The 26,854-nt window shown below is 41.8% G+C and overlaps 1 protein-coding gene across 3 annotated transcripts in view; it reads right to left on the bottom strand.

The window, feature by feature from the left end:
• RAPGEF5 (Rap guanine nucleotide exchange factor 5) overlaps positions 1-26,854 on the bottom strand; it is a 231,490-nt gene that overhangs the window by 9,329 nt on the left and 195,307 nt on the right. For all 3 annotated transcript variants that reach the window (XM_045007954.1, XM_045007955.1, XM_045007953.1), the window contains exons 17-24: positions 26,331-26,480; positions 23,455-23,552; positions 21,434-21,556; positions 17,244-17,422; positions 12,537-12,627; positions 9,826-9,876; positions 8,629-8,716; positions 913-977 (exon numbers count right to left, since the gene is read on the bottom strand). In XM_045007954.1, coding sequence (XP_044863889.1) covers positions 913-977; positions 8,629-8,716; positions 9,826-9,876; positions 12,537-12,627; positions 17,244-17,422; positions 21,434-21,556; positions 23,455-23,552; positions 26,331-26,480 — 845 coding nt within the window. The remainder of the gene's footprint in view (positions 1-912; positions 978-8,628; positions 8,717-9,825; positions 9,877-12,536; positions 12,628-17,243; positions 17,423-21,433; positions 21,557-23,454; positions 23,553-26,330; positions 26,481-26,854) is intronic.

Here is a 26,854-nt window from a genome sequence, read left to right as displayed (position 1 = left end):
ACTGTGTCTACACTAAGCAGGGGCGGCTCCAGGCCCCAGCATGCCAAGCGCGTGCTTGGGGCGGCAAGCCGCAGGGGGCGCTCTGCCGGCGCTGCGAGGGCGGCAGGCAGGCTGCCTTCGGCGGCTTGCCTGCGGAGGGTCCGCTGGTCCTGTGGCTTCGGAGGTCCGCCGAAGCCGCGGGACCAGCGGACCCTCCGCAGACAAGCCGCCAAAGGCAGCCTGCCTGCCCTGCTTGGGGTGGCAAAATGCCTAGAGCCACCCCTGACACTAAGGTTTTTGCTGGTATAGAGATGTTGTAAAGAATCACACTCCTAACTGACATTACTATACCAGCAAAACTTTCTACTGTAGATCTGGCCTAAGCTAAAAGGCTAATGCACTACCCTCTACATAAAGATTAGTTTAGCTGTATTAATATTTAGCTTTTATTGTGTCTATTCTTCCTGTTTATCTCCTACCCAAATCATGAACTTACTTTCATTTAAAATACCTGGAATTAGTGATCACTTAAATTGGGGTGACCTGCTGCTGTGTACCGGGGGGCAGGGGAAATGGGACTAAACTCTGAGAAGAGGCAACAACAGTTTGAGAACTTATGCTTGTTTAGATTGTGTGTAATTTGTAAAGCACACTAATATGTTGTGCATTAATTGGTCCATTTAGATCCTGCTGGTGCGCATAAAGGTTCCCTAGTACACTTTATCCCACCATTTAGACAAACCCTTAGTCAAGGATAAATATGATGCTGTGAGGGAGCTGGTGGAGCTCATGGAGAGAACTGAAAAGGCTAAGAGATATTGTGCTTGGTTATCAAAGCATGATACATTTAACACAAGATGTGGGGAGAAGAGAGAGAGAGAGATGGATTTTCCCACAAAAAAGAGGAAGTTATAAAAGACAAAATGTACATACCAGCTTTTCAAAATTAACAAGGTTATCCAGAAAAGTTTTATTTCCTTCGTGGATGAACGTTACATCTACAAGGTTAAAAAAGAGATACAACATTATTAAATGCCACGGCATTTGTTTTAGATACAAAGGAATAACAAAATAAGGAACAGAACAGTCTCATAAGTATTGCTACACTGCCACATGTTTGTGTTCTTTATAGGCCACAAACAACTATCACTAGTTCTTTCATTAAAAAACAAAAAATTTACACCTCTATGGGAACATTAATCGGGAGAAATTTAAAATACAGAATGAGAATTTGTTACTCACTAAACATGATCTAGGGACTCACAAATAACACTCTTTCCATCAAACAAGACAGATGATACACTGTGCTATCCAGGGCCCAAATCAAAAGTTGATGGTGGGAAGGGGAGCACAGTAATTGTCCGTGCATGGGTTCCACCCTCCTTCCCTGCACACTGTGAATCTATCTGTGCTGCTAGAGATTTTAGAGTGGTTGAGGCAGGGCTGTGGTAAATCGATGAACACAGAATTCTGCTGAATAAATTCTCTCCTGGAGGAGGGGACAAAAAAGTTCCAGGCACTACTGTTTTCCTTAGGTAGTTCTGAAACACCCTCCATCCCCACACACCTGATTACTATGAAAGTCTACTACAGTGATGGGCACACAAATAGACAAACATTAAATACAATCCATTAAGCCAAAAATCACCTAGCAGCAAATACCAAGATTTAGCTCTTTGGAAGTAAAACAGTTATTTCTGGTTCCACAAAGCAGTACTAGGGAGAGTTTTTAATGGAAAAAAAAGAAGTCAGTGGGAGGCACAGGGCTACACTCAGGGCTGGATTTCCAATTAGGCACAGTAGGCACATGACTAGGGGCACCAGCATTGCAGGGGGGTGCCTAAAAGTTAAAAGTGGGTTATGTTTTAATTATACTATTTTTTGGTACTGTATTGAATAAATATTTAAATTACCATTTATATTTCTTTTCATTTCATTTTTTATGGAAAACACGAAGGTCAGCTGTAGGCAGGGGGGATGCTGAAGGCGCTGGGCTCAGGGGCGCATAAGGTGTAAATCCGGCCCTGACTATACTTGGCACCAGTATGCAAACTGCATGCAGTATATAAAAGGAAGGGAAGAGGCAACACAACTGTTGCTAAGTTAAATTCACATTGAAACCTTAACTTCAGACAAAAAGGGGAGACAATAGCAGTTGCAAGACCATATGGTAGAACTGCTGGTTTGATCCTGAAGAAGAAGAGTATCTACGTTAAGAAACATACATATTGGTGCCTGCAGTGATAAGATGCTTTTGCAGCACCATTTTAGCAAGATGATAGGATGTCACAAATACATTCCGAAGGTAATAGCCATGTTTTCCAATTGACAAATGGCCCTTGGTAATTGGGTTGTATGTATCTTTCCATGGAATGCAGTGAGATCCCATGCAAAAGGACAACAAAGCAATTTGCCTGCCATTATGTATCATGGCATTTATACTGTGCTCACTATTGTGGTATCTGAACAACCCATCCCCGTTCTGCCCCATTCGGTCCCCTCTGCCACTGTAGGTGGAAGAGAACCTCAGTCCCAATACAATTAGATTATAGGACTGAAAATCTGCAGATGAAACAATGAACATCTTTCTTTTTGACAATCCCAGAACATAAAAACAGTCAAACTGATTTACTTCCTTTTGTTTCAAAAACTCACTCTCAGGTATCAGCCTGAAGGGGATTTTGTAATTACTTATAATGGAAATTCTAGCTGCTTTATATGCTGGCAAAAACTCTGAGCTTCAATTTATCAGGCAGAACACCCTGTGTTAGGAGAGATGTAAAGATGCCCGTGCCAAGGGGAGCACTAGGATGATTTCTGCCTCAGGGAAGCAGGATGCCTGCCTGAATTTCTTAGTGAGTAGGACAAGCACACCCAGGGCAGTCCCTAGCTATTTCAGTGCCTGACGCAGCCCCCCCTCCCCCTGTGGGGGGGCTATGTGGGGCCCCATGCCTCCGCGGGCAGGAGCTGGCCCCAGACCTCCGTGGGGGACAGGGGGGCCTGGCCACTTCCTCCGGGAAGTGGAGTGACCCGGCCCGAGCCTGCTCTGCTCCCCTGGCTCCCAGCTGCGTTGCTGGCAAGAGCTGGGAGGCGGTTTACCCCTCCCCCCAAGCCTGAGAGCCAGGGGAGCAGAGCAGGCTGGGGCCAGGTCACTCCACTTCCCGCAGGAAGTGGCCAGGCCCCCCCGTCCCCCACAGATGTCTGGGGCCAGCTCCTGCCCACAGAGGCCTGGGGCCCAAGGCTGCTCTGCTCCCCTGGCTCCCAGGCTTGGGGGAAGGGGGGAACTGCCCGCCAGCACTCTCTGGCAGCACGGCTGGGTGGCAGGGGAGCGGAGTAGGCTAGGGCCGGGTTGCTCTACTTACCATGCAGTGAGTGCAGGGTCCGGCCTGGCTACAATCTTCAGGGGAGTGGGGGCAGGGCTGGGGTGGAGCAGGGGTGGGGGTGGGGGCCTGGGGAAGAGCCAGAGTAAGGGCTGGAGCAGCATGCAGCTACGCAGGGCACCAGGAAATTTGGTAATCCCCAAATTTCCTGGTGTCCTACGCAGCTGCGTGCTTTGCGTATGGGTAAGGACGGCCCTGAGCCCACCTACTACTGAACTCATTCATGGTGTGCAGGCTGCTCCCTTATGCATGCTGCTCCTACTCAGTGGGCCAGTGAGGAGGTGGTGAGTGGGACATGGCCCTTGTCAACTCCCTTTCTGCTCTGGGTTACCCTGCACTCCCAAAGGAGTAAAGAGGGAGCAGTTCCTGTATGCACTGACTGCACTTCTGACTACTTCTCACATGCAGGGGAAAGAAAGATCTAAAGAAACACCTTTTCCTCTCCCCTCATACTTCCACTTACTGCACACCTGCATGAGGACCAAGCATGATCTGTCCCTAAATGGCTACATATATTTATGAACACAGGAAAAAGAAAAAAACCAGTTAGATTATGTTTCTGTCAGTGCTAACGAAGAAAGGCTTTTGTACTGAAAACAGAAAAGCCAGGAGAGTTCAATTTTGTACTTGTTCTGTGAAGACTGCACAGCTTTGCTGCCAATAGCTAAGAGCCTAGATAAATTCAGTGGAGCAGAAAATTGCATCTGAGCCACGTTGTAAGGATGAAACACTGGATTTTATTAAATATTTGAAAAATCAGCCTGATTTTCAAAAGCTGTGTCTGTGCAGTAACAAGGCCCGGTGTTTAATTTCAATTAACCTAAAAGGGACTCTGTCAAGGTATTTTTCATAATTAGAATGAGAAAACAAACATTCTTATTGCTTTTCTTACGTATTCAGACTTAAATCTGCTTCCTCCCCATATTGTTTTTGTTCCTCTTTATCTGAGTACATTACTTTGCTATTCATAGAGTGACAGAAATGGAGGGCTGGAAGGGACCTTGAGAGGCCATCTGTGCCAGCCTCCCTGTACTGAGGCAGGAACAAATATACCTTGACCTAGCCCATCCCTGACAGATGCTTGTCTAACCTGTTCTTAAAAACCTCCATTGACGGGGATTCCACAACCTCCCTGGGATGCCTATTCCAGTGCTTAACTATCTGTATAGTTAGAAAGTTTTTCCTAATATCTGACCTAAAGCCTTCCTCGCTGCAGATTAAGCCCATTAATTCTTGTCCTACCTTCAGTGGACATGGAAAACAATTGATCAAAGTCCTCTTTAAAACTGCCCTTAACATATTTGAAGACTTATCAGGTCCTCCCCCTCAGACTTCTTTTCTCAACGCTAAACATGCCCAGTTTTATTTAATATTTCCTCATAGGTCAGGTCTGTTAAGCCTTAAGTGTGGTGCCCAGAACTGTACACTGTACTCCATCTGAGGCCCCACTAGTGCTGAACAGAGTGGGACAATTATCTTCCATGTCTTACATATGACACTACTATTAATACATCCATTATTATATTAGCTTTTTTTTAAAAAACTGCCTCACATTATTGACTCATATGCAATTTGTGATCCACTAGAGCAGTGGTCTCCAAACTTTTTTGATCGCTCACCCCATCAGTAAAAAATTTTTGAGCACACACCCCCTTCTCCCGGCCGAACCGTCGAAGCAAAAAAAAAAGCTGCTGGGACTCCTGGCTGAACTGCCGAGGCGGAGGGTGTGGGGGGGAGAGTGGTGCTGCTCCAGCAATGCTTCTCCCGCCACACACCCCGAAGGATCCTCTTGTGAGCACCCCACTTTGGAGACCACTGCACTAGAACACCTAGATCCTTTTCAGCAGTATTACTGCTTAGACGGTTATTCCCCATTTTGCAGTTCTGCATCTGATTTTTTCTTCTGAAGTGAAGTACTTTTTACTCATCTTTACTGAATTTCATTTTGTTGATTTCAGTTGAATTCTCCAAATTATAAAGATTGTTTTGAATTCTAATCCTGTTCTCCAAAGTGCTAGCAACTCCTCCTGCCTTGGTGTCATCTGTAGATTTTAGAAGCCTACTCTCCACTCCATTATCCAAGTCTTTAATGAAAATATTGAATAGTATAATTTGAGGACAAACCCTTGAGGGACCCCACTGGTTACGCGCTCCCAGTTTGACAGCAAACCAAGGATATCTACTCTTTGAGTACAGTCTTTCCAACAATTGTGCACTCACCTTATAGTAATTTCATTTAGACCACATTTCCCTAGTTTGCTCAAGAGACTATCATTTGGGACTGTGTCAAAAGCCTTACTAAAATCAAGGTATTTCACATGTACAGCTTTCCTCCCTCCATTAAGCCAGTAACCTGGTCAAAGGCGGCATAATTTGTTCTTGACAAATCTATGTTGGCTATTACTTATCATCCTATTCTCCTCTAGGTGCTTACAAATTGATTGTTTAAAAATTTGTTCCAGTGTCTTTCCAGTTATCAAAGATTTGCTGACTATAATTCTTCACATCCTTTTTGTTCCCCTTTTTAACAATAGGTGTTATGTTTGCTCTTTCCTAGTCCACTGGGACCTTACCCATCCTCCATGAGTTCCTGGAGATAATCATTAATGGTTCTGAGATTGCTTCGCTAGTTCCCAAAGTACCCTGGCTAAAAATAACTGAGACAAACTGGGGCTGACTGGTGGGGGGGGGGGGAGAGGGGGAATGTGACCCTGAGCCCCACTGCGAGGGGGGAGAGGGAGAGGGGTTTTCAGCATTTGCCGCCCACAGTGGCTGACAGCTGCGGAGGCCCCCCACCAGCTGTGGCCCCACCACCCCGGGGCTGAAGCAGAAAATGTCACAGAGGTCTCCGGAAGTCACAGCATCCATGACTTCTGTGACATAATCTATCCTTAATAACAACTGTGGTAAGAAATGGGTCACAATTAACCTTTTTAGTGAACACTGAAGCAAAATAGGCACTAAACACCTCAGTCTTCTTGAGTTCATCCGTTATTAGCTCTCCTTCTCCACTAAATAGAGAATTTAAGCCTTCTTTTGTCTTTTCTCTTACTCCTATAATGTACCTACAGAACCTGTTCTTATTGCCTTGTATGTCCCCTGCTACGTGTAACTCGGTTTGTGCCTTACTGTTTCTGATTTTGTCCCTACATACCGTACTTGTGCTTTCTTTTGTACTCCTCCTTAGCAATTTGTCCATATTTCCACTTATTGTAGGATTCCTTTTTTGATTTCAGCTCATTAATGAGCACCTGGTGGAGCCATATTGGCCTCTTACTATTCTTCCTATCTTTTCTCTGCCTTGGGACAGTTTTTATTGCAATTTTAATTCATTAAACTATCAGCTCTACTGAACTCCTTTTCCCCTTAGATTATCTTCTTGTGGGACATAAACTTCCTGTTCTCTGAGTTTGTTAAAACAAAAAGCAGACTAAGTCTAATGTCCTTATTCCCCTGCTTTCACTTCTTCCTTCCCTTAGAATAATTAAATCTATCATTTCATGATCATTTTCACCCAAATTCCCTTCAACCTTCAGATTCACAACCAATTCAGCCCAGGTAGACAGAGTAAAGTCTAAAATGGCTCTCCCCCTAGTTACTTCCTCTACCTTCTGAAATGAAAAGATGTCCCTAATACATTCAAAGAACTTATTGGACATTTTGTGTTTTGCCATATTACTCTTCCAACAGATGTCTGGGTACTTCAAGTCCTCTATTACTGCCACGTCTTGTGCTTTGGATATTTTGGTGGGTTTGCTCATTATTTCTAGGCTAGCAACTTTATTTTAACTTGCGCTATAACAAACAGCACTGAAGCATCTAGCAAAGAGTCCTGTGGCACCTTATAGACTAACAGACGTATTGGAGCATGAGCTTTCGTGGGTGAATACCCACTTTGTCGGATGCATCCATGAAAGCTCATGCTCCAATACGTCTGTTAGTCTATAAGGTGCCACAGGGCTCTTTGCTGCTTTTACAGATCCAGACTAACACGGCTACCCCTCTGATACTTTAAGCATCTAGGTTTGCATACAAATAATTACATGGTTTGAAAGAGGGAAAGAAATAAAAAAGGTATTGTAGAGCTCATTTGGATATCAATCATGACAGCGTCCTTTAAAATAGCACACACTATTTATGGGGATTTTGGTAACATTTTGTAAGGTATTCCTGATATCCCCATGCATCTTAGATATGTGAGAATATTTAATGGCAATTCTCGTGTACATGGTTTTATGTACATGGACTTCTATACAATTTTGTATTGTTGTGCAAACATCATAATGTACCAAGGCAACAGAGTGCAAAGAGTAGGCAGAGAATGGACCACAGAGTTTGGTGGATTTGTTTGATTGTTTGTTTTTGCCCTCTCTGTTTCAGAACTCCCATCTTGTCATCCACTAAAATATGACAACAAAACTAAAATTCTCCTTTATATATACAAACCCCTCAGATGACTAGGGATCTGGCAACTCCCAGACATTTTCAGCCTGTTTGGAGAATTTTCCCTTGAAAGCATTTTACATGTTTGCAGCTGTAACCAGGTTTTAATGAATGTACTAAAGAGAACACTTCTGGAATACCGGGACATCAAATGAATTTGTCATGATCAAAGACAAGATGAATAATAATAAATGAATCCAAGATGATAGGATACTTGAAATACCTGCCACTTAATTGGCTACTTAACTCACTATGTTGAATAGTTGTTCATTGTCTTTCTCAGAATTCACAGGGTGGAAGGGGTTGACTCCAAAATCCTCCCCATTCATAAGCACCATGTATGTTTGATAGATAAATGGGAGAGATTCTGATCTCAATTAAATCCAGTTCAATATCCATTAAATCAATCATAACCTCTCCTGTGGCTGAGTAAGGTTTGACTTTTCTCCCTTTGGTACCCATCAATGTTGTTCTCATGCATCATCCACAGCCAGGTGGTGCTACTCAAGAGACATGCAAGTTATCTTCCCCAGTCCCAAGGTTTCACACTCACAGCTCAGAGGGACTGTATTATCAGTAGGTGACTGGAAAGGCTCTAAAGTTTCAAAGCATTTGAAAAAAAATGTGATTCTTACCTATTTTTTTTAAAAGGCTACTCTTTGTTATCCAAAGCAAGTGCTATTGAAGTCTCATACACATTATATCTATACTGTACTTATGAAACAACATGTGGGAAAAATCACCTTAAACTTACTGTAACTAACCATTACACATTTCTGTAGATTGAATTACATGGCAAAAAAGGGCAGACAACATTTAACATTACCTTTCAGAAGTAAGGGCATGAAAGGAATTTTCGGAGACTTCATTTTCTTGAATGCATCTCTGTAGGCTTTATGATTCAGAGAAGGATCCTGCAAAATCATTTTAGTAATAAAAGAGAAAAATCAATAGGCTATAAAAAGAGCAATTCTAAATCCATTATAGGCTTCTGAACTGAACGTGATTTAGATTTAAAAGGTTCTTTGGGAAATGAGGTAGATAAAGGTTTCCTAGGAGAGGTGAAAAACTAAACTGAATAGGAAATGTAAACAATGAAGGAAATAGAAATGATTATATTCCTATACATGAAATGGTTCCAGAATAGAAGATAGCTATATGAGAAATTCACCATTTGACTTTTCTGTAATTTCCCCACATAATCTCTATTAGCACTATCCCGTCATCTTAATATCTAACAGAATCTGTCCTAAAAAGTGCCATTTTTCCAGTGAAAAATTAACTCATTAAACAATACAACACATATCAGACATCTTAAAGAAAAAAATAATAGAAGGCAGCTGAGCAGTTCTATGCAATGTAAGTACTGTAATTCTAAAACTCTAAATTGGTACATACTATTAAATGTTTTTTGTAAACATTTCTAACTTGAGGCCATGTAATTATTGTATAAGAATTCCAATTGTGATAATTATGTAAAAATGAAACAATCAATCATTAAGGGGCAGATTTTGCCATCTTTACTCAATTCAGTGGTAACCTTGCTAGCCTCAGGGAGGCAAAGGAAATACTCATGCTGAGTAGTATCTCACAACACAAGTAAGGGAGGCAAAGTCTGGCTCTAAATTTTTGATTTGCCCCCCCTTTTTCATGCCTATTCTCTCTTTCTACAGACTTTTTTGTTTTGTTTTTATAAAAGATAGATTCTGAGCATCTTTTGTTGGGTAGCAAGAAACTGGTGATTAGCTACCATGGCAATGGAATTACTTCCAGATTTATACCAGGAAACCCAAGCACAGACTTTGGGTCTTTATTTTCCCCCTGTGCAAAGTCCATGAGAATGAGTGTGTTTACTCTTTTTTGAGACCACTGCAGCACTACTGAGATGTGTACGGTCTGTGGCAAACCATGATCAGAGAAAGGCAATCTCAACTTTAGACAATGGCAGTCAGTTCCACCGGAAATAAGTTAGAGGGGGCACAACTGGGGAGCTAATTTTTTCTGGCACTAGCTCTGTACTTACTGTCAAACTTTCAAGTTCGGTGAACAGTTTCTTAAACTTCCCAGGGATTTTCTGACGTGGAGGAAAAAAAGGAAATGGGATTAAAGAAATCAAATATGCAGAAAAATACAGTTTTCTTTCTGAGATTGTCTGTCATGTTTAAAGTGTCAAATAGCACCAAGGAATCCTGTGGCACCTTATAGACTAACAGACGTTTTGCAGCATGAGCTTTCGTGGGTGAATACCCACTTCTTCGGATGCAAGAATGCATTCTTCGGATGCATCCGAAGAAGTGGGTATTCACCCACGAAAGCTCATGCTGCAAAATGTCTGTTAGTCTATAAGGTGCCACAGGATTCTTTGCTGCTTTTACAGAACCAGACTAACACGGCTACCCCTCTGACAAATAGCACCAAGCCACTTCCCCAGTCAATTATCATTCTTTTCCCAGTACTAAAATCCCCAGTTATGAATAATGTTTAGAGCAATACCAGTCTATTAGATTTAGCAGCCTTGCCTTTTGAGATTCCACACATTCATGATTCTTTTATGAAAATTGCTTCTGAACATCTGTTTTCATCTTCCTCACTAACTTCCATGTCTGCCCCATTTGTCTTAATACATTTGTGAAGATGGAAACAACACCACAGGCTGAAAATTTAGATATTCAGTAATTCAGATGCAATTTCAATAATCGACTAACTCTTTTCCTAAATTATGGGCTCAGGGTTCAATCCTACAAGTCAATGGGCCAGATTCATGTCTCACACTAACCTCAGTTACTCCTGATATACATTAATGTAACTGGGAGGAGAATCAGGCCCACTGAGACTACTCATACAAGTACATTTTTGCAGGATTATACCCTCAATTTTTAAAAGATTTACCTGTGCTGTATAATTAAAACACTAGCAACTGCACACCTAAAGAGCTGCATGTGGAATTGTACTTGCACAGATTTTAACATCTTCAACCAGAGGAAGTTAGATGCCTTAAAACACTGTATATTGAGCACAAAAATAGTAGGGCATGCCTGGGAATGCAGCCATCTATTTAAGAATGCAAGTGCATATTCAGCATAGGTTGGTGTACAACTGGTTGCTTGAATTTAGGTGACTTAATTTGCATATATAAGTAATAATGATTAATTTATAAGCATTGCTCTCTATTTCCTAGAATTCAAATTACTGATGCATACAAGCTTTTGGATTTTGAAATTTTTCTGTAGTACATTTTTGCAAATTTAAAGAATGCCAAGCAAACAACTGTGGCTACAGCCATTTCAAAAAGAAAAAACTGCGTGTGTGTATTTTATTATATTTATTCACATGCACACACACAGTGTATAAGAAAGACACTTTATCCATTGTTGATCCACTGATAAGTACTGTAATTGTTCAGATAAACACCACATTTTATTCTTAGAGGCTGAAATACATCAGCGGCACAGAACACATTCCAAAAGCAGCCAAACTGCTGCAGTTCTGCTGCTCCAGAGTAGACATGCAGGTACCTTTTCTACAGTATTTACTCCCAGTCCACACCTTTTTACCCTACTCCCTCAAAGAGTGGGATGGAGGCAGGCCCCAACAGGTAGGCAATGGTAGCTTAGCTCCCGAGTGAGCAGCACTGCTGCTATGGAGGGTGGTTTAGGAAGTAATGCAGAGGGGCTCGCTTTCTGTGCAGACAGATGCCCCAAGATTTGCAGATTTCTCTGAAGATTTTGAGCCAACCAATCATTTACTGGTTCCTACCCTTTCTGGGCTCCCACAAGCTCCTCCCCATATTGGGAATTGTTGGCTCGTTTCACCACAGCATTAGTCATTGACATATGCAGTTCATTTTTCTTTCCATGTTATTTTGTATGGGAGGGGATGACTTCCGTCTTAATATGGCGGAGTATAAGCCCCTTTCTGCTGTTTGAATTCTGCTTGTTGTGCTTGAGGGTATTTTTGATAGCATCCATTGGAGGCACTTTATTCTTGTTTGCATTACAGATTCAAATCCTTTGGATTATCGCCTGCTTGTGGTTTATTCTGTAATACCAGTCAATACTTCCCTGATTTTGGGTCATCAGCAAATATAATTAGTTTGCTGGTATTACCACTCAGCAATTTATTTTGATGGAAACAGTAGCAGTATAAACACAGATCCTAGTGGAATCCCCCTCTTAATATCCCCTCCTCTGTTTGGCAACTTGTAGCTTCTTTAACCATTAATCTAGGTTTTTAAATATGTTACTTATTCATTTCCTGTTTCCTAAACTTGTTGCTCAAAATAAACAGCTGGGCAAGAGTTTAATCAAGAGTTACCCTTATGAGGGTCTCTTCTTATTATGTAAAATTTTAAATGAAACCTCTTCCATATGTAATGATTCTGTTTCTTTGGAATCCATTCCTTACTTAAATTTAACTAGTGTTCTCCACTATAGTTCAAAACTGTACTACTAATAATTTCTGGACCTTTATGGATAACTCATCTGATCTTGGAGACCTTTCTTTGCTTTATCCTTATTTAAAACTTTTGCAAGAATAAATTTTGTATTCTCAGATGGTCTGCATTTACAGGTAATGTAGACATCTATATACTGACACCCCCCGCCACTACCACCATTTTCCTCACACTTGATTTCAGCATGTAGAGCTAGTATTTTTTTTAAAAAAAAACACCATCAAAACCTTGTACAAAATATAGTTTTGACAAGATTGAAAAGATACAGAGACATGGCTTACCTCCCAGGTTTGAGACAGCCGGCTGACAGATGCAGTGTTGAGACCCATAACAATGGCAAAGAATGAGTTCAGGTTTCTTTGGGCTTTGCAGCTGTAGAACAATAATATTTTTTAGAAAATGGACATTACACTCTAATTTCCTGTTCTCAGAGAATAATAGATAACCTGGGATAGAAAGATATCCCAGGTTATCAAGTCCAACTTTCCTGCACTAATACAAGATTGTCCTCTACACTAAAATGATTACCTGTTCTTTACCTCTCAGAATGATTCCTTGCCCTCTATTGTGTTGTTATATAAATATTTTCACCCTCCTTTATCATCTTTTCTATAAGTTATACATATTCATTTCCCTACATTTCTCTTCACAGTTAAGGCCTGCAATCCTTTTTTCAGATTTGTTGTTCTTCTTTGTCATAATTTATCAACTCCCCACTCCACACTCCACCCCCACACTGAAAAAAATAGAAAACTGTACACAGTACTTGAATTCTAGCCTGGCCAATGAAATGCCTCGGGGGGGGGGGGCAGTTTCTACGTTTACTTTTCTATTCTCTCATTTGCTACTCCTCTATAAACGTAAATCCTGCATCAGATGTATTCTTTGCAACATCACACCTTGACCTTGCCTTTAAATTGTCATCTATTATCACGCAAGGACCTCCTCCACAATGCTGCTCTTAAACAATCTCTTGTATATTTCTTTGGGTTTGTATTAGTATTCCCTAGTTGTATTACTCTGCATTTATCTAAATTAAATCTCTCCTTATTGTTGTTTGCACATAACACTAAACTCTTTAGGTCATTCTGTATTTTCTCTCTACCCTCCAACGTATTTGCAGTCCCTCATAATTTGTTATGGTCTGCTAATGTTCAATTTACATATCTCTCTGGATTAATTATTAGTTAATACTGGTCCCTATTACTGATAACTGTGAAATTCTGCTGGATACTTCTCTAATTTCATGTTTTACTATTGAAGGAGAGATTAATAAGACTGGGACTTTTCAGCTTGGAAAAGAGGCGACTAAAGGGGGATATGACAGATCTATAAAATCATGACTGGTGTAGAGAAAGTAAATAAGGAAGTGTTATTTACTCCTTCTCATAATACAAGAACAAGGGGCCACCAAATGAAATTAATAGGTAGCAGGTTAAAACAAACACAAGAAAGTATTGTTTCACACAACGCACTGTAGACCTCTGGAACTCCTTGCTAGAGGGTGTTGTGAAGGCAATACTAAAACGGGGTTCAAAAGGGAGCTAGATAGATTCATGGAAGATAGGTCCATCAATGGTTATTAGCCAGGATGGGCAGGAATGGTGTCCCTAGCCTCTGTTTGCCAGAAGCTGGGCTTGGGTGACAGGGCATGGATCACTTGATGATAACCTGTCAGTTCATTCCCCTTGAAGCATCTGCTATTGGCCACTGTCAAAGGACAGGATACTGGGCTTGATGGACCTTTGGTCTGACCCAGTATGGCTGTTCTTATGTTCTTATATATGATTATTCCCTATTTACTTTTATCCCATTGGCAAATATGTAATCACAAACTATAGCATGCTATCCAAACAGTATCATTCCACTTTCTCAAGCAGATTCTCAAGCAAGACTGTATCTGAAGTTCAACTATAAAAATTTAGATATGCTGGGATTGTGTCTTAAAATTAACATTAAGCATATGAGCAGTCCCACTGTCCTCAGTGGGATTACTCATTTAAGTAACGTTAAGTACGTGCCTAAAGGTATGTCTACATTGCAATGTAAGGTCAGGGTTTGAATTCAGGCTCAAGATTAATCCCCGTTTCTTGCACACACAAGTCATGCTAACCCAGAGATCAGACCCAGGGTAATAGGACCACACAGGGTGGAGGTTCTGAGCCTGAGTCAAGCCAGGACCCATGGTTCAAGTCCTACTGCTTTGCAGTGTAAAGGCCACCCCACAGGACTAGTGCTCTGGGAGTCTGCCAAGTGTATTCCACAATTGCACAAGCAGACTTTTTTTTGTCCTGTGGACAGTCAAGTTTGGTGGAGAATTTCGCACACTGTACCACAAAGGGCTAGAGTGACCACATTTTGAGAGGGAACTAGGAAGTCTGGGATATGGGTGGTTGGAGTTGGGCCTACTTAGCAGAATAGACACTGGAGCCCAAGGTTGGAACCCAGGGTTCAACAATTCCTAACCTGGAGTTAGACATTCAAGCCCTAGATTAACAAACCCAGAGCCTGCTAACTCAAGTCTACTAGCCCTGGTCTTACATTGCAGTGTAGCCATACCCTTAGGGGTCTCAGAGCTCAGGCTGCAGCCTGAACCTGAATGTATACGCTGCAATTTTATAGCCCCCACAACCTGAACCCTGTGAGCCTGAGTCAGCTAACCTGGGCCAACAGATCTGTTACAGCTGTGTAGACGTACCCTATGTGTTTGCATGATCCAAGCCTTAGATTGGCCTTAAACTCTTCATGGCATGAAATATCTCATGCTATTGGTTTTTACAAATCTTCCATTGACTTTAATGAATTTTGGATAAGAGTTTATGTCCACTGAACTATTTTGCTTACCAAACTTGTAATTATATCCAATTGTCATCATCTGTTTTTTCCAAATGCATGCTTACCTGTCTAGCTCTCTCATATCAAGAGCATACAGATTTATTTCCTCAAGGAAATAACCTGGCATCTATATTAGACTAATTGACCAATAATTCCCTTTACTTCACCTACTCTCCTTAAATATTGCTTCTACAATTCTCCGGTATAACCAGAGTAGTGGTTCCTTCTTTCTTTGTTAACATTAATTTTTTGGGTAGAATTTCTAATTTGTAAAAGTGTAGGTATCAATGTTCTTACAACATTCTCTCTGCTTTTTGCATTTTTCTACATTAAAATAAAATTCTCCTGTTCATCTATTTTGGGTATTTCTAGGGAACTCATCAATGCAGTGTAAGAGCGCCAAACACAGGGATTTAAGTTATGGCCCTACATTGACTCAGCTGGATCTCAGGGAGATGTTAGGTCAGATTTTCTGCTACATCCAGCATCTGGGAGCAGCAGAACAGAGGGCAATCAGAGAGCTGGTTATGGCTCTCTAACTCTCTGCCCTGGTAAGAGTTAGAGCAGCCTGAACATATTGAGCTCAAGCCACTCCCCTCCCTACCATACCCCAAACATTCCCCATGCACCAATTTGTTCTGAGAGTCAGTTAGATACAATAAAAATGGAACCCTACAATGCTGCTTTTTGAGAGTCACTTTTCTGAGTAGAGCAGCATTTGAATGAACTACAAGCTCATCTAAATCTGCATCTATATTTTGGTTCCTCGATACTACAATGATGAGCACATCAATAATGCAAATATAAAATGCCCTCTTCTATTTTCCAGTTACCAAATTTGGTTTCTGCAACTTTAATTTCACATTCCACTAAAAGAGATGGAATTAACTCAGACATAGCAACCTCTGACTCTAGGGGCATATATATCCCTATCATGGGAAACAGCAATGAAACTCTTCTAGAAATACAAATTAGTGTTACCAGGGAAGCCAGTGAGTCACATGAAATCAATCCTTTCAGACAGAATAAGAACAAAGTTAGGAATTGATAAGCCTGGAAATGAATGCATTGCTGGATAGCACAAAACTTGCAAACCAAAACAAATTGCATTTGTAAGTACATTGTATTAGATTAACGGAATGCACTTCACCAAAGACACTGGTTCAGCAGACAATGGCCTTCTGTATATAATTGCCTCTCTTGGAACAAATTAAATCAAGTCAATCGGCAAAGGGATAGATGTGGGAACAAATTATACATTTTCTATGAACATGAATATTCACATACTGCAGCAGACCAACAAATGTATGATAGAGGTGAGGAGAATGGCTGCATTTGTTTCTATAGCTTCATTCCCTTGGTTGCTAAAACAGTCATGATTAAAGAGAAATGAACTCTCCGTGTACAGTATTTACTTGTATTATGTTCCACAAGCATACAGCAAAGGCGAATAATGTTAGTAATGGAGCAGGAATTGCCCATCCAGTATTCTCAGTTAAAATTTGGCAAATGTAACTAAATGATGTAACAATTTAGTTAAATTAAGCGCACTCAAGAGGAGCAGACTGTGCAATAGCTCAGTCTGGAGTAGTCTCATCTCTGGAGGTATGGGCTTAAGGTTAACGTTGCAAATGAGTTTGGTGGTCTCATCAAAAGACATTAATGAAATAGCTTGAATTTTGCAGGTTACGTTGTAAGTGCATTGGCTGAGCTGAAGAGGAAGACTTGAATGGAGAGCAACTATCAAGGAAGGTTGTAAACACTTTGAGAAAGACAGAGATGGAAAACTGACTGAAAAAGTGGCCAAATCTCATGCCAAGTCTTTAGTGGGAGCTTGTGCATTCCTATGTGAAATTTGCTTGTGACTTTGATCTTCATGGATCAAACTACACAGCCACAAGAGAACACACAAGAGGCCATGACATCATTGTTTGATACAAAGGACAGCCATACAGCTGCATTATGCCTGGGTTTTGCCAGGGTTTGTTAATATTGTTATTTATAGACCATTTTATGTGTACATCACACTTACTAAACATTTAAAGACAAGGGATAACAACAAATTCCCTTTCATCACTTTGTCTCTCTCCCCCACAAATGAAAAGATAAAAGATGTTCACTGAAGGATTCCAGTTTCAACTTTAGTTACTTACTGGGCAGCAATCTTGATGAATTTTTTCACTAGCTGTACACGTTTACAGAGCTGACTGCAGAGGAGTATCTCTGTGGCCACCCAGAGTTGTACTTCGTTGCATCTTTGAAGCAGAAGACTAAGATTCACAGTGTTTTCACCACTGCCCTGTCTGCTGAAGGTGAAGTATATCAGCTCTTGCTGGAACACAATTATTGTATTAGTAGGGCTTTTAAAAACTGTAAATAAAGTTAAAATGATCTAAAATTTAATATATTTTTAAAAATTAGATTAGGTAAGAAATCATTGCTATTTATAAGGGGTGTCTGAATCAGTGATGAGTTAATCTCAAATGGTTCAAAGTTCTGATTTGGAGTTTAGAGGCTTATTGGAACCCCTTGAGTTTGCATGTGGGTTGGAAATCTTGCAATAAGTGTTTTTATGAGATTTTCTGCAGCTCTACTTCTGGTCTGGAAATAGGACAAGAATAGTCTCTCTCTCTACACATTTCATCATTACTAGCTCCAGTCTAAAAAACAACCCATATCTGAACATCCCAGAGCCTTAAAAGAAGTTCATTTCAGATTTGGTTCTGAAAATAGCTAATGCTTCAGGGAGCAAGGGGAAGGCTTTTTTTTTCTGAACAAGTTCACCCATCTGTAGTTTTAAAGTTTCTAAATAGAACTTCTAAGTTTCTAAATGGAACTTATAGAAAAGCTCAGAGAACAGATCTAAGATGAAAGGCATGGAAGAGGTCACATTCTTCCCCTTATTCTCAATGGGGCATCACATTTTTTTCAGTTGATGATTCACTACTATTTTGATTTTGACATTTCTGTTGCACTGGCCCTATTCCCTCCATCCACCTTATTCCCATGAGATTTCTAGGTTTCTCAGGACTATGCTTTAGAAGGCCCATTGCAATGCCCATTAAAGTCAGTGGAAAGGCACATGGGGCACTAGAGTGGGCCTTAAATGGTTGTGCCATTTTAGAATTTCATAAATGTTGGGCTGGAAGGGACCCCAAGAAGTCATCAAGTCCAGCCCCCTGTACTGAGCAGGACCAATTAAACACAGACCATAAGACAGAAAAATATCATATTGCCTTTATACAAATCCATGGCATCTTGAACACTGTGTGCAGATATGGTCACTCCATTTCAAAAAAGATATATTGGAATTGGAAAAGGTACAGAAAAGGGCAACAAAAATGATTAGGGGCATGGAACAGCTTCCATATGAGGAGAGATTAATAAGATTGGGACTTTTCAGCTTGAAAATGAGATGACTAAGGGGGGATATGACAGAGGTCTATAAAATCATGACTGGTGTCAAGAAAGTAAATAAGGAATTGTTATGTACTCCTCATAGCATAAGAACTAGGGGTCACCAAATTAAATTAATAGGCGGCAGGTTTAAAACAACAAAAGGAAGTATTTCTTTACGCAATGCACTGTCAACCTGTGGAACTCCTTGCCAGAGGATGTTGTGGAGGCCAAGACTATAACAGGGTTCAAAAAAGAACTAGATAAATTCATGAATAGTCCATCAATGGCTATTAGCCAAGATAGGCAGGGATGGTGTCCCTCGCCTCTGTTTGCTAGAAGCTGGTAATGGGCAATAGGGGATGGAACACTTGATGATTACCTGTTCTGTTAATTCACTCTGAAGCACCTGCCATTGGCCACTGTCGGTAGACAGGATACTGGGCTGGATGGACCTTTGGTCTGACCCAGTATGGCCGTTCTTATGTTCAGTAGGGGAATCTGCCCATCATCTTAATGTATATATACAAATACAAGGAGTATGGGAAATACTTCCAGTTCTTCCTCTTTATTAGTCCATGACCTAAATTATGACTTAATTGACATTACAGAGACTTGGTGGGATAAGTCTCATGCCTGGGATATTGGTATAGAGGGATATAGCTTGTTCAGAAAGAACAGGCGGGGGGGGGGGAAAGGGAGGAAGTGTTTCACTATACCATCAAAAAGGTTTGAGGTGAGGAAGGAGATGAGATGGTAAAATTTGCATATGATACAAAACTACTCAAGATAGTTAAGCCCAACGCAAACTGCAAAGAGTTACAAAGGGATCTCACAAAACTGGGTGACTAGGCAACAAAATGGCAGATGAAATTCAATGTTGATAAATGCAAAGTAATGCACATTGGAAAACATAACCCCAACTATACATATAAAATGATGGGGTCTAACTTAGCTGTTACCACTTAAGAAAGAGATCTCGGAGTCATTGTTTTCAGAGAACTATCCACATCTGCTCAATGTGCAGTGGCAGTCAAAAAAGCGAACAGAATGTTAGGAATCATTAGGAAAGGGATAGATAATAAGACCTATGACTCTATAGTAATTTTCCATGTTCCTCCACTACCACCCCAGCCATCTAGCCCTTTTTTATGCTTACTTGTGGACTTTTGGCACTTGCCCCCTCTGAACCTAGTTTAAAGTCCTCCACACTAGGTTGGCATCTAGTGGCTTTGCTAAAATCACAGGTTACATTGTGCTTAAAGTGATAACTTGATACAAATTAATGGAGTCCCTTCCACAGGAGATGTGGGTGTGTATACACACCCCCCCCATATTGTATGGCTTTTATGATCTCAATCAAAAAGTCTTAAGTTTACTGAAATATTACTACGTGCAAAAGACAGACTCTTCTTACTTTTCTATTTTCAGATATAAAACAATACAAATTTAAAATTTCACATATGATCAAAGAAAAAACAAGATGCGTACAACTTCCCTATGTTGGGGCATCAACTTTACCTGAACAGATTTACAGGCTATCAAAGGTTGCCAAAACATCTTCTGGGGCTTACCGTATTTTTCCGTGTATAAGACGCCCCCATGTATAAGACGCCCCCAACTTTTCTAACTCCAAATTCAGGTGTTTTGTTTTCTTTGCCGCTCCAGCCGCGCTTCAGCTGCCCCCCCCCCCGACTTTGCCGCTCAGGCACAGGAAGAGAACGCCGAGGTAGGGGTAGAGGGGCCGAGGAGGGCCATGCGCCCCGGCTGGTCTCCGGCGGCGGCCCTGCCCGGCTCCTGCCGCATCCCTCCCCGGCTGCGCGACTCCTGCCCTGGCCCCGCGTCCCTGGCCGCCCGGCTCCCCAGCCCCGCGTCCCCGGCCGCCCGGCTCCCCAGCCCCCCGGCCCCCCAGCTCCCCGCGTCCCCGGCCGCCCGGCTCCCCGCGTCCCGGCCGCCCGGCTCCCCAGCCCCCCGGCCCCAGCCGCCCAGCTCCCCGCGTCCCCAGCCGCCCGCGCACCGGCCGCCCAGCCCTGCGTCCCCAGCCGCCCGCCCCCCGGCCCCCGCGTCCCCGACCCACCGTGTCCCCAGCCGCCCGCTCCCCAGCCGCCCGCCCCCCCGCGTCCCCGGCCGGCCGTCCCCGCTTCGCCGGCCGGCCGGCCGCCCACCCGCCCGTCCCCGCTTCCCCGTCCCCGCTTCGCCGGCCGCCCACCCGCCCGTCCCCGCTTCCCCGTCCCCGCTTCGCCGGCCAGCCGGCCGCCCGCCCGTCCCCGCTTCCCCGTCCCCGCTTCGCCGGCCGGCCGGCCGCCCGCCCGTCCCCGCTTCCCCGTCCCCGCTTCTTTGGCTGCCCGGCTCCGGGTCCCCGTCCACGGCCGCCCGGCCCCGCTTCCCCGGTCCCGCTTCGCCAGATCCAGCCACGTGCAGGCAGCGCGGTAAGGGGGCAGGGAGGGGGTGTTGGAGAGAGGGCAGGGGAGTTCAGGGGTGGGGGGGTGGATAGGGGTTGGGGGGGTCAGAAGGCAGGGAACAGGGGGCTTACTTCCGTGTATAAGACTACCCTCAATTTTTAGTCTAAGGATTTTAGGAAAAAGTATAGTCTTATACACGGAAAAATACGGTATGCGATATTCTCACCACCCAGTGTTGTTGCATTAAATATGATACTGATGCACTGTAATGTTGTGATACTTATGTTCCAACGTAAACATGATGATGCAACATCAGGACATTGCAAAATCATGACAATGATATGATGTTGCATCAGTTTCCTCTGCATGAACAACAGAGTAGACCTTTCAGCATGAATTTTAAATGATACATTCTTTTTCCCATTTGTAGCCTATATTCTAACTTTTAATGACTTATTTTACCCATATTTGTACCTTTGATTAAAAAAACCCACAACAAATTGGACAATTAGTGATACAGTAACACTAAAGCTATTGCTTCTTACCTCGTGAATTGAATTGAAGAGACTCCAATCAAAGTACGTTAATTCTAAGGCAAGATCCCAGGTGTTAATTCCCGAAATTCTCACAGACCTTTGCAGTGATTCCTCATTTTCAGCATATGGATTCTAAGTCAATGGACAGAAACAAAAGCATCCTGAGCAATTCCCAGATATTCCGCCCTGAATTAGCTACTGCACTGAAGTAAAAACCCAACATTGAAAAAGTAATCTTCCCTGAGTGCACTTAAGTTTTTCATCACACTGTTCACCTTCAATGAGTTACAGCCTTTTTAACAAACAGGAGAATGTGATCAATGTATTCTTATTGCATTAGGAGAAGGGATAGCTCAGTGGTTTGAGCATTGGCCTGCTAAACCCAGGGTTGTGAGTTCAATCCTTCAGGGGGCCATTTGGGGATTGGTTCTGCTTTGAGCAGGGGGGTTGTACTAGATGATCTCTTGAGGTCCCTTCCAACCCTAATAATCGATCTATGATTAGGCCCCCCATCTCTAAAACCTGATTGTAAAACACTGACCAGGCAGACAGCATAATGAAAGTGAAATCCTTGAAATCACTATGGCCTGTTATCAGAAATAATGCTCCAACAAGTTTTGTATTCAAAATAAAGACAATGTTATGGTGAGTTCCAGTAGGGAAACAGACCAGATTTATAGTACAGACTATACATATAATGTACCTGCAGCCCAGAATGCACATTTACAAGTTACATAAAACCATCAATTTTGTGATGAAAAATGGCTTACTTTGAATGCAATTGTCAGGCAGCAATAAAAAAAATGTGAGGCCTAATTCACAAAAATTACATAGCATATTACTGTGGAACTCATTAATACCACTGGAGTTAAGGATCATTTGCCATTTCTATTGTAAATTTGATTTTCAAAAAGGTTTCTCTAGTTTTTTATGTCATCAGTCTGAAATTTGGCACGTGTCATCTGCCCAGATGAAAGCTGATTTTGATCAGTTGAGCCACCATTTTAGTGCTTTTTTTGACAGATACAAAATAAAATTTAAAACCTTCCACAAAACTCTCTGTAGCTAATGAAACTAGATTGCTTATCGCTTGCTGGGAATGTTTTGCTATTAACAACATTTTTTTAAAGGTGGATACTAGTCTGCAAACAATGTGGATGATACATTATAACAGCATGTCAGCTCTTAGGACACACTCATCCAATAAAATGCAACTAGACATTTCTCTTGCATAAGGCAAATTTATGAAGTCTAATTATACTGATAATGTACCATAGCAGTTGGAATACTCATATACTTGTTTCTACACAGCTGTAATGTTGGCAGAAGATTGTTGAAAAGTTCATTTATTGAGGATCTAACTGCGCCTGACAGGTGCTGGTCTACATTGCAGGTGGTGTATAGTAGCACCACCCCAAGAGATACTTTGAGAGGGACTGCACCTTGGAGCATAGTTCACTCTGCGGGTCTCCCTAGTTCCCCTGTCTGACATGAGCCTTTTTGTGCAGTAGCCATCCTAGGGAGGAACAGATGCTGAACTCAGCAGAGCATGAAAAATGCTATTATGCATTGGCCCTACAAAGTGGCTGAGAGGCACAAGGAAATAAGGCTCCTTACATTGGCTCTCTCCATCCTCATCCCATTTCCATCTCTGCACAGGGACCAAGCACTATTTGACTTTTAATTTTTCTCTTTTAACAAATGTCAATGAGTTGACCAAACCCTATAAATGGGTATAAAAGCTTTAGCCTATTTGACACATTAATTCCACTGCTGTTTAGTAAAGACCCTCAAATTCAGGAACATTTATTTTAAAAGGCAAAATTAGCACAATAAATTACAGAAAGAGCCTTTGGCGGTTATTTATGCTACAGCTGCCTTTCTGCAAATTAGTCCAGACAAGTTTTATTAAGGAAATTGGAAAAATAAATTGTACATTGAAAAGTATCATCATCATTGAAAAACCACTAAGTTTAGACTTGGAATCAGACAAATCAACCATTATACAGCTTTAGATCATACAGTCTTACCAAAGTATCAGTCAGATCTTTTCTGTAGACAAACATACGACTGGTTGCTTCGAGAGATTTTGAGATAGCCAGGTCATTTGGTTGTAGTTCATGTTTTTCTTTAAAATAGATATATTAAAAAAAAGTCAGAAGCTTCAGAAGATTACATGATACATAAACAACAAGTTCCACATGCAAACAAATGCCTAAAGGAAAGTTTGCGTTAGCAATTGTAACCAAGTATTGTATATAGTATTTAATGATTTACTCAACCTGTTCCCCTTTATCCATCAGGCTTGAGATACCACTGTCTATGTGGCGTACAGTAAATACAATCAAAACAAGATGTCCATGAAGCTGAATTATTCAGGTCTATGCCATCTGCACAAGTGCTTTCAGCTCCTTAGTAGTAAATGATACATTTACATTTGAACCACTGTTTACAAGGAGTAAAAAAATTTTGAAATTCTTTTGAATGAAAACATCCTAGTTTATTCAATCAACTGGTTTAATAAAAATTACATCTTTAATGTTTACATTGCTAACACAAACAAAAGATGCAGCAGATCTCTAACTCATGCAAATGTTATTACAACCAGAAAAGGGAAATACGTGGGAGTTATGCTACTGATAGTATAACACAATCAGGACACCTTAGTTTTGATAGCACTGAATGAATTAATCAAGGAGAAGAGGTAACAATTTGTGGCTTACAAATGTTAATGAACAAGTGACATTCCTATTGTTGTTGGTTTTTAATTAGTTTTGAAATTTAACAGACAAGTAGTAGTGATTATTATTTTAGTGCTTTCTCTAGAAACCAGCATATATAGGCCATTAGATAATACCATGTTTCAGTATTTATGAATTGCTGGTTTTCTTTAGCTATCAAAGCTAGCAATGAAGTTATCACCATTACTATTTAGCAGTGAATCCTGCCTCCTAGTTACACAGATGCACAAGACCTGAAAAGCAGCAGAACCATTGTTTGGCAGTTCTAAGAAGGCACTGCAGGCACATTAGGGCACAGGCAGGGGCATGACAAGTATGTCTGGAAATTACATGGATCTGCTGGCCAAAACTCCCACTTAAATGTGGTAGCATGGCTGCTCCTCACGTAGGCTCTGGGTTGCTGGGGCAGGATGCCCCTCATCACCCACATGGGTACCCTGCACAAAGTTTGTTTGTTTGGGATCTGCACGGGGGTAAGAGAATTTGACCTTATGTTTTGAATCAGATAAATGTATAATTTATTGTATTTATCCATTTTAGATTTATTCAAAAGTAAATATAGGTGTGTACATTATAGGACTAGATCCTCAACTTCAATGGAGCTACACAAATTTATGCCAGCTGAGGACCTGGCCCATATATTTAAAATCTATTCATTAGCCTCTTTTGTAGATCCAGCTTCTTATTTTTATGCAACTAATTAAATCACCATCTTTGTATTCACTAAGAGTAACAAAGGGATACTATAAGTAGGTCCCTATCAAATTCACGGTGCATTTTGGTCAATTTCACGGTCATAGGATTTTAAAAATCAAAATGTTGTAATTGTAATTGTAGGGGTCTTGACCCATAAAGGAGTTGGGGGGGAGGTGTTGTAAGGTTATTGTAGGTGAGGGGCTGCGGTACTTCTACCCTTACTTCTGCGCTGCTGATGGCAGCGGCGCTGCCTTCAGAGCTGGGCAGCTGGAGAGCAGCGGCTGATGGCCGGGAGCCCAGTTCTGAAGGCAGAGCCACCGTCAGCAGCAGTGCAGGAGGAAGGATGGCCTGGTATGGTATTGCCACCCTTACTTCTGCGCTGCTGCCTGCAGAGCTGGGCTCTAGTCAGCAGCTGCCACTCTCTAGCCACCCAGTTCTGAAGGCAGCAGCACGGAAATAAGGGTGGTATGGTATTGCCACCCTTACTTCTGTGCAGCTGCTGGCGGGGCACTGCCTTCAGAGTTGGGTGCCCGGCTAACAGCCACTGCTCTCCAAACACCCAGATCTGAAGGCAGTGCAGAAGTAAAGGTGGCAATACTGCAACACCCCTAAAATAACCTTGTGACCCCCTGCACCTCCCTTCTGGGTCAGGACCCCCAATTTGAGAACCACTGGTCTCCCCCATGAAATCTATATAGTATAGGGTAAAAGTGCACACACACAAAAATAGATTTCATGGGGGGAGACCAGATTTCATGGTCCATGACGTATTTTTCATGGCCGTGATTTTGGTAGGGCCATAACTAAAAGCAAAATAGCTTCCCAAAGATCTTAAGATTTGACAGACACCAAAGGAAATGATAGGGCCAGGCAGGTCAAATAGATCAATAGTGTCAGCCTGTAATTTGTGTGATCTCCCTTGAAAGAGACAATAAACCTTTCTTTGTAAGCAAGAAAGACTAAAATAATAAGGGGGGGGGAAGCTACAAACTAGGATAATCCCAACAGCCTTTAATCAGAGAAAATATTACTTGGGTTGCTTCGAATAGCTACATTTTACACATTTTCTACTCCTCCCTCATCCTCCCATTACAGAAAATTCATAACTTATCCCACTAGCACACAATGCTACTCATCCTCATTTTAAGGCAAATCAGACCTTAGCACCTTCCCAAGTTCATTTAAATATGAAACTAGGAGACTTATCTGTGGAAAAACCTTATAACATATTTCTAATCACTTGAAAGTCCTTTGCAGTCCAATCCTGGTGAGGAAATGCAATAACCTACTGTACCCAAGAATTAGCTGTTGTCATGGAAACAACTCTCTGGTAGGCAGCTCCTTATTGTTACTATGGTCATCCAGCTGTGGACCCATACTGGAACAGTTACATCCTTGCACTTTAAAATGTCAGCTATCTTTTTATAGATGAGATACAGTAAAAGGTAGGATGAGTGAAAATTATTTACCCCCAGAGAATGTGACGGTAACCAGAGTCAGGTCCTCGTCTGCATGCTGGATTTTTTCTGCTACAATTTTCAGTATCTCCTGAGCTGAAGTGGATACTTTAGTTTTTATGCTGACATAGGAATGTTCTGTTATATACACACGGCAGAAAACTGCACAAAGGAAGAAAGAAATGTCCATAAATAGATGAGAACACATACTACTAGGAGGTGGAAGAATTTAAGAAACCAAACTGTGGCAATGCCTTGGCTGTTATTCTGTTTGACAGTAATCTTTGACAGTTGCTGTACATTGACCTACAGCAGGGGTAGGCAACCTATGGCACATGTGCCGAAGGCGGCACGCGAGCTGATTTTCAGTGGCACTCACACTGCCTGGGTCCTGGCCACCGGTCCGGGGGGCTCTGTATTTTAAGCGTCTTAACTATTGTTGTATGGAAGGTTTTTTAAATGTTTTAGTTATATATTATAGACTTATAGAAAGAGACCTTCTAAAAATGTTCAAATGTATTATTGGCACGCAAAAC

The sequence above is a fragment of the Mauremys mutica genome, chromosome 2 (genome assembly GCF_020497125.1).
Source record: "Mauremys mutica isolate MM-2020 ecotype Southern chromosome 2, ASM2049712v1, whole genome shotgun sequence".
NCBI lineage: Eukaryota > Metazoa > Chordata > Testudines > Geoemydidae > Mauremys > Mauremys mutica.
Note: the sequence above shows the minus strand (reverse complement) of the source record. Positions and strands in the feature narration are given on the sequence as shown.